Genomic DNA, 8640 nt, shown 5'->3' with positions numbered 1-8640 from the left:
ACACCATCAGATCTGCACCCCGTCACACCTACACCAACACCTCGTCACACCCACACAGCCACGTGTGACAAAGTCGTGTTTTATTCATCTTGTTATGTTGCATGTGAGTCTTAGTTTCCCTGTGTGCTGCCCCAATACTTCGGGGGTGGGAATTGGGGGTGTGATTTTGCTGAGGCCGTGGGGCAGGTGAGGCTGCCCAGCTGTTTGCACCTGTGTAACCTGAGACCCAGGAGGGGGGTGCGACCAGGTGCCAGGTTTGGCGGGGGAAGTGAGACACAGAGAAGGAGGAGGGGCATGAGGGGGTGTCGGAGGTGGGGTGGCTGGAAGCTGGCAGTCTGCGTGGGGGGACTGGAAGAGGGGGAGTCCAGGGCATTTGGCCTGGGGTCCCCCCAAATGGACTTGGCTGAAAGTCACTGATTTCTGTGCTAATGAGTTCTGTCCTATGCTGTGATCCTGTTGACTAATAAATCTTCTGTTCTCCCGGCTGTCTGAGAGTCACGTCTGACTGTGAAGTGGGGGGGCAGGACCCTCTGGCTGCCCCAGGACCCCGCCTGGGCGGACTCACTGTGGGGGCGCCCAGGGGGGGCATATGCCGAATGCTCCGAGGTCAGACCCAGGAGGTGAAGCCGTGTGAGCTCCTTGCCCTGGAGACAGTCCGCTCCGAGGGAGAGGAGGTTCCCCAAAGTCCTGCCTGGCCTCGTATGGAGTAGGTGACACCACGCACCCCATCACAGCCACACACAGGCACCTCCTTGCCCTGTTGCACACACCCCAGCACGCACAGACACCTCCCCCGTCACAAACACCCCCCCATACGGGCACACACCCCATCACACCCACACCCACACACAGGCATACCCTGTCACACACGTACCCACACATGGGTGCACACTCCATCACAAACAGACCCGCACGCACACACACAGCCCACCATCACAGGCACACCCACATGCGCACACACCCCGTCACAGACACACCCGCACACACTGACACTCCGCATCGCAGACACACCAACTAACACACACTGCCCCAGACACAACCATTCATGTGGACACCCCCCGTCTCTCTCACACACACCTTCACACACATACCCTCTCACAGACACCCGTGTGCACACCCACCTTTGTGCACACATACCTATGACAGACACTTCACTGTCACAGATACTCGTGTACACACATACTTCACCATCACAGACACACCTGCACAGACACACACCCTGTCACACCCACAGGTACAGACATACCCACCCACCGCACACCCCACCGTCACATATGCACACCCCCATCACAAACACACACAGCCCACCGTCATAGGCATAGGTGCCAACTTTCCCCATCGCCGGCGGGTGCTTGTGTCCCCCCCGCCCCTGGTCCCACCCCGACTCCACCCTTTCCCTGCCCCGCCCCCATTCCAACCCCTTCCCCAAAGTCCCTGCCCCAACTCCGCCCCCTCCCTTCCCCAAATCCCCTCCCCGGCCCCACCTCTTCCCCCGAGCGCCGTGTTCCCCCTCCTAGCACTTGCCGCGTGAAACAGCTGGGAGCCAGGGGGAAAAAGCGGGCACACGGCACGCTCAGGGGAGGAGGCGGAGGTGAGCTGGGCCGTGGGGGTGGGGTGGGGGGCTGCCGGTGGGCGCTCAGCACCCACCAATGTTTCCCCGTGGGTGCTCCAGCCCCGGAGCACCCACAGAGTCGGCGCCTATGGTCAGAGGCTCAGTCACACACAGCCCCCCACAGTCACGCACACACTTGCCCACACGTGCCACACACCACAATCGTGCACACGCCACACCCTGTCACACACAACACATCACAATCATGCATGCCACCATCACAGCTGCACACCATATTCACACCCAATGCCCACTCCTCACGTACAGTACCACCCCCAGGCATACCCCCTTCCTCATACCACCCGGCCACCTAGAGTCTCACATCATGTTCACACACCACCCCCCTCACATCTCATGTGGACAACCCCACCACAATCACAGACCACATTCACACCCCCACCACAACGTCACACCCACAGCAGCAGGAAGCTCATCTCGGAAGCATTTTGCAAAGAATCCGGTTACTTAATAATGGGAATTTCCCAGCCCTGGGGCTGTTTCCCGTCAGCCTCCCCCTCAGCCTCCCCCCCCCCCCCCCCCCGGTGGAGACAGGATGGGGTTTCCCGCTCCCCGGCCCGGCCTGCGGGCAAATCAGCCAAAAATAATTTGTGCCGAATTGGGGGAGGGGGTGAAAAAGTCAGCCAAACGCAGGTTGGATGTGTCAGGCTGAGTGGGGGGGCATGCGTGGGAGTGAGCAGAGGCGTGCAGGGTGTCGGTGCAAGTGTGTAAGGCCCGCAGCGTGTGGGTGTGAATGAAGGCGTATTGTGTGTGTATGAGTGAGGGTATGCAGGAACAAAGGGTGTGACTGTGTTGATCTGCAGGGTGTGTGTGTGTGTGTGTGTGTGTACCTTTGTGTGTTTGGGTTAGTGTGTGTGTTTTTAATGGTATGAGGGTGTCTGTTTACATGGCTGTCAGTGTGTGTGCAGTGCATCAGTGTGCATTTGTGTCTGTGTCTCGTGTGTGTACGTGAATGAGCAGTAGGTGGGGTGTGTGTGTGTGTGTGTGGCAGGGGGTGACAGTGCCTGTGCATAGGGACCAGATAACACCCTGCAGGTGGCAGACAGCGGCTGGGCCGTATGTACGGTGTAACGCCCGGCCTGTCGGGGGGGCTTTCACCCCAAAGAGAGAGGAGCCGCCCACTCCAGGAACAGCAGGGTCACTAGATGCCCAGGGACAGTCCTGGTGCCTCTCGGCCATGGGGCCAGCAGCCTTGCCCCGGACACAGGGAGCCACGAGTGACGACTTGCTGGGACCCCCGGCAGCCCCCCAGGGCTGGTCTTATTGGGGATCAGCCCCCACCCCGCCACGGCAAATCGTCTGCTCAGGGTTAGGGTGTTCTCCGCCCCCCCCCGGGAACCTCCTCCCTGGCTAGGGGGTGGGATTAGGGTGTTCTCACTTCCCCCTCTCCCCCCCGAGCCTCCTCCCTTGCTGGGGGAGACGGGGCAGATGGACCAGCCCAGCCCAGTCTGTCTGTGCCTGGACTCTCCCCAGAGACGCTGCAGGATCCTCGTTCCCATGGACAGGGTGAGTCAGAGCCACAAGGGGGTCGGTCGGGTCTGGGGGGTGGGAGGGGTCTGGCTGGGACAGGTGGGGAAGGGCTGGGTTGGGGCAGGGGGTCCCTGGGTCTAGGACAGCTGGGAGAAGGGAGGGATGCCTGGGGCTGGGCTACAGTTGGGGGGAAGGGTTGAGGGCAGGTCCCACCCATGGGGAACCTGCTCCTGCAGTGGGGCCCCACCCAGATGCTGAGAGGCTGCATGGGGAGTTTGGGGGAGACAGGGCAGAGGGAGGCACCATGGTGGAGAAGGGGGTTGGGGTCCCCCCATCCTGCTACAGGAACAAGGGGTTGTGGGATGCAGTGGGGGATGGAGAGGGCCCCTGAGGGCAGGTTCTCCCCCCATCCCCTGCGTCCTGACTCCCCGGGGTGTTCTGTCCCGGGGCTCAAGCAGGCTGGGGAATCTCTGACCCTAGGACAGCTCATTTCACCCCTCAGCCAGTGGAACTACCTGCCACTGGGTATTGGGGCTGAGCAGGGTTCAAAACAGGATGTGTCAGTGTTGTATGGAGAATGACAACATCCAGAGTTATCCCAGGAGACCCCACTCCCCTCCTGGCTCCCAGCCCCCCTACTCTAACCCACTAGCCCCCACTCCCCTCCCAGAGCCGGGGAGAGAACCCAGGAGTCCTGGCTCCCAGCCCCCCCGGTCTAACCCCCCAGCCCCCACTCCCCTCCCAGAGCCGGGGAGAGAACCCAGGAGTCCTGACTCCCAGCCCCCCCCCTGCTCCAACCCCCCAGCCCCCACTCCACTCCCAGAGCCGGGAGAGAACCCAGGCGTCCTGTGGGCAGCTGGGTGATGGGGGGGTTTGGAGCAGGAAGAGGGAATTCTCTGCCAGCTGGCGCCTGAATTTCTTCCTGCCCATCCCGTCGCAGCCTGGCTCTGACCCCGGTCCCCGCTGGCCACTCCCCCGCGCAGTGGGCAGCCCCGCCTGTGGACGCAGCAGGGGGCAGATCCCGTTAAGCAGCATTTGTGTTGCAACACTGCTCCTGGGTGCCAGCCCCCCCACGCCCCACCCCCGGCGGGAGAGCCGCCCTGGGCATGCCTAACATCCTCCCTCGCAGCTCCTCCGGGAAACCCCTGGGCAGGGTCCCGCCCGGGCTCTTCCCAGGGCTCTGGGATCCAGGGGCAGCGGGGGGGGAGCTCAGTTCTTCGGCATTGGCCTCCCACTGGCCAGAACCGGTTGGGACTCCTGAGTTGGGTCTCTGTCAGGTCACCCGTCTTCCAGGCCATCAACAGGGGGCCCAAGATCCCTCGCTGGTCCTGTGTACCAATAAATTCCCTCTCCCCTCCCTCGTTAAACCAGTAACACCCAGGGAAACTGAGTCCCACCCCCTCTGCATGCAAACCATTGGAAAACCACAAAAAAAATCCCCCACTTCGTCACAGGCACTAAACGGGCCCCCAGGGACACAGCCCCCCCCCACCCCCCCCCAGGACCCTGCGCTGGGACAAACGAAGGAGATTCCTGGGCCCCAGCCCAGCTGTAACTGCACAAAACCAACTGTAGTGTCAATCTAGCAGGGGCTGCGGGTCGGGAGTGAGGGGCACCGGCAGAGCTGGGGGGGGGCAGGGCTGGGCTAGCAGGGGCTGCGGGTCGGGAGTGAGGGGCACCGGCAGAGCTGGGGGGGCAGGGCTGGGCTGGCAGGGGCTGCGGGTCGGGAGTGAGGGGGCACTGGCAGAGCTGGGGGGGGGCAGGGCTGGGCTGGCAGGGGCTGCGGGTCGGGAGTGAGGGGGCACTGGCAGAGCTGGGGGGGGGCAGGGCTGGGCTGGCAGGGGCTGCGGGTCGGGAGTGAGGGGCACCGGCAGAGCTGGGGGGGGCAGGGCTGGGCTAGCAGGGGCTGCGGGTCGGGAGTGAGGGGCACCCGCCGAGCTCTGCGTGGGTTTTAACTTCCCTCCCTCCCTCCCTCCCAGCCTCGCTGGACCCTGGCCGTGAACGCCTCGGCGCTGCCCCCCAACGAGACGGGCTGCGGGGAACGGGCCGACTTCCAGTACGTGCTGTTCCCCGTGGTTTACAGCCTGGTCTTCGTGCTTGGCCTGGTCGGGAACCTCTCCGTGCTCTGGTACTTCCTGCGCACCCGGACGGCCACCGCCCCGGCCAACATCTTCCTGGCGAACCTGGCGTCCCTCGACCTGATCTTCGTGCTGACCCTGCCCTTCCGGGTGGCCTACCACGCCCTGCGCAACGACTGGGTGTTCGGGGAGGCCATGTGCAAGATCACTGGCTCCCTCTTCTATGCCAACCTGTACGGCAGCTCCCTCTTCCTCACCTGCATCTGCCTGGAGCGCTACGTGGCCGTGGTGCACCCGCTGCGCTCGCTCCGTCTGCGCCGGCCCCTCTACCGCGTGGCCAGCTGCCTGGCCGTCTGGGCCCTGCTGGCCGTGGCCGTGCTGTACCTGACGCTGCGGGGCCCCCTGACCCGCCCCTTCCCCGACGGGCGCCTGGCCTGCCTGGAGAACTTCTCCAGCGACTCCTGGAAGGGCCGGATCTCAGGTGTCAGCCTCTTCGCCACCGCTGTTGGCTTCCTGGTGCCGCTGGTGCTCATCGGCGTCTGCTACCCGCTCATCGCCCGCCGGCTGCTGGAGACGCCGGGGATGGCGCCCGGCTCACGGGCTGCCCGGCGCAAGGCGCTGCGCACGGTGCTGGTCGTGCTGGTCGTGTTCCTGCTCTGCTTTGCCCCCTACCATGTCACCCAGGTGGTGCACACCCTGTGGCGCCTGGGGGCGCTGGAGGGCTGCCCGCTCCTCCGCGGCACCTACGCCGCCCGGCGCGTCACCATGGCCCTGACCAGCCTCAACGCCTGCCTGGACCCGCTGGTCTATTACTGCGCGGCTGAGCGCTTCGCCTGGAGCCCGCCCTGCAGTGGCCGGTGCTGCTGGGGGCGGCCGGCTGCCTCCGGGGACCCCCAGGGCTCGGGGCTGCAGGCGCTGGACAATGGGGTCTTTCGGGGGGCCCAGGCCGAGACAGTCACCTCGTCCCACGGCGCCCACGGAGGGGCCTGAAGGGTCCCCCCGCACTTGGCTCACGGGGACACACCAATGGACTCCCCCCGCTTGCTGTGCTGTGGACTCTGGGGCCCTGCGTCCCAGCTCTCAGTATTCCCGCCCCCGGAGCCAGGCTGTTGGGGTCTCATCTGCTGGAGAAGGGAGGGCTGGTGGACAGTGTTACATGGGTGTGTAGTATTACGTGTGCGCACAGTCATATGTGTGTGTGAGCGCACAGGCGTGCCAAAGACTGAGGGGTCGGCGTCTCTCCCTTGTTCACGCTGCCGTTTGTCAGGACCATCGGATCTCACCGAATTGAACGGACGTTGTGTGGCGTGGCCGTGGGCGTGCGTGCGAGGGAGTCCGTGGGTGTGACTGAGTGTTCGCGCCAGGATGTGAGTCTGTGTGCGTGTGACAGGAGCGTGTGTGTGTGTTTTATCCTTGTGTACGGCCTAGCGTGCATCTCCTGGTCTGTGCCACTGTATGGGGCTGTCCTGTGGGGAAGGATGAGACTTGGGAGGGTTAGGTGTGTGTGTGTGTCTGTGTGTGAAACAGAGAGAAACCCTGGGCAGGGGACACTGGGGGACGCTGGCGTTTGTGTGTCTTGGGGTGGAGGGAGGCGGCTGTGTATGTCTGGGGCAGTTGCAGCTAGTTGTGTGTGTGCACGACGCTGTGCGGGTGCTGGCTTGTGTGTGTGTGACGCTGTGCGGGGTGCTGGTGTGTGTGTGAGAGAGAGAGGCTGTGCGGGTGCTGGGGTGTGTGTGAGAGAGAGATGCTGTGCGGGTGCTGGGTTGTGTGTGTGTGACGCTGTGCGGGGTGCTGGTGTGTGTGTGAGAGAGAGATGCTGTGCGGGTGCTGGGGTGTGTGTGAGAGAGAGACGCTGTGCGGGTGCTGATGTGTGTGTGTGTGACGCTGTGCGGGGTGCTGGTGTGTGTGTGAGAGAGAGATGCTGTGCGGGTGCTGGGGTGTGTGTGAGAGAGAGATGCTGTACGGGTGCTGGTGTGTGTGTGTGTGACGCTGTGCGGGGTGCTGGTGTGTGTGTGAGAGAGAGATGCTGTGCGGGTGCTGGGGTGTGTGTGAGAGAGAGAGACGCTGTGCGGGTGCTGGTGTGTGTGTGTGTGACGCTGTGCGGGTGCATGGGTGTGTGTGTGAGAGAGACGCTATGCGGGTGCTGGGGTGTGTGTGTGTGATGCTGTCCAGGGTGCTGGTGTGTGTGTGTGTGTGTGAGAGAGAGATGCTGTGCGGGGTGCTGGGGTGTGTGTGTGTGTGAGAGAGACGCTGTGCGATGTGTGTCTCTGAACGGCTGGCAGGGGACGCTGTAACCTCCCCTGTTGTGTGTTTGGGTCCCTGCTCCCCCCCGACCCCCGGTCCCGGCTCCTTTTTGTATATTTTGCACTTTGCCAAGTAAAAGCGACATTTCCATCCTGCTCCGTCCCCATCACTCCCCGGATTCGCCTCACGGCACCTCTGGCTCCGCACAGGCCCTGGGAGCCCAGGGCGGGAGTGAGGGGCACTGGCAGAGCTGGGGGGGGGGCAGGGCCAGGATAGCAGGGGCTGCGGGTTGGGAGTGAGGGGCACCGGCAGAGCTGGGGGGGGCAGGGCTGGGCTAGCAGGGGCTGCGGGTTGGGAGTGAGGGGCACCGGCAGAGCTGGGGGGGGCAGGGCTGGGCTAGCGGGGGCTGCGGGTTGGGAGTGAGGGGCACCGGCAGAGCTGGGGGGGGGGCAGGGCTGGGCTGCCAGGGGCTGCAAGTCGGGAGTGAGGGGCACCGGCAGAGCTGGGGGGGGGCAGGGCTGGGCTGGCAGGGGCTGCGGGTCGGGAGTGAGGGGCACCGGCAGAGCTGGGGGGGGCAGGGCTGGGCTGGCAGGGGCTGCCGGTCGGGAGTGAGGGGCACTGGCAGAGCTGGGGGGGGCAGGACTGGGCTAGCAGGGGCTGCGGGTTGGGAGTGAGGGGCACCGGCAGCGCTGGGGGGGCAGGGCCGGGCTAGCAGGGGCTGCGGTTCGGGAGTGAGGGGCACCGGCAGAGCTGGGGGGGGCAGAGCTGGGGGGCAGGGTCGTGGCTGGGTCACATGAGGTCTCCCTGCTGACCCTCCCCCCCGTCAATGATGCCCCTGGAGGGGCCGGAAGCTCCGGATGCTGTGGTGGCTCCCGGGGACCAGATGGGCAGCGCAAGGTGAGTCCCCCACTCTTCCCGTGGCTCCCAGGGCCCCTCCCCGGGTCTGGGGGGGTGTCACTGGGCTGGTGCCCCGCTGTCACTGCCCCCCCCCGGGAAGCCCAAGCAGCCCCCTGGGGTGGGGGTCCCCCTGGCAGCCCTCCCCCGGCTGGGCCCCATGTGGGGGGAGGTTCCCAGGGAGCCCCCGGGGCAGGGCGGAGTCCTGGGAGCTGGGTCTGAGCCTGGAGAGCCTTGGGTCCCGTCCCCCCCCGGCGGGCTGTTTGTGTCTCTGTCTCCAGCCTGGGGAGCCCGGGGCGGGGAATGGGGCAGAAGCACCGCAAA

The 8640-nt window shown here is 65.0% G+C and overlaps 1 protein-coding gene across 1 annotated transcript; it reads left to right on the top strand.

Annotated features, from left to right (window-relative positions):
• The first annotated feature begins 1086 nt into the window (after window positions 1-1086).
• Window positions 1087-7577, top strand: LOC128823238 (lysophosphatidic acid receptor 6-like). Its single transcript, XM_054005420.1, has 2 exons — window positions 1087-3136; window positions 5080-7577. The coding sequence occupies exons 1-2, from the start codon at window positions 3059-3061 to the stop codon at window positions 6166-6168; spliced, it is 1167 nt and encodes a 388-aa protein (XP_053861395.1). The 5' UTR covers window positions 1087-3058; the 3' UTR covers window positions 6169-7577.
• The last annotated feature ends 1063 nt before the right edge of the window (window positions 7578-8640 follow it).

Source organism: Malaclemys terrapin, chromosome 15 (genome assembly GCF_027887155.1).
Source record: "Malaclemys terrapin pileata isolate rMalTer1 chromosome 15, rMalTer1.hap1, whole genome shotgun sequence".
NCBI classification, from domain to species: Eukaryota; Metazoa; Chordata; order Testudines; family Emydidae; genus Malaclemys; species Malaclemys terrapin.
This window is presented reverse-complemented; position numbering and strand designations above follow the sequence as displayed.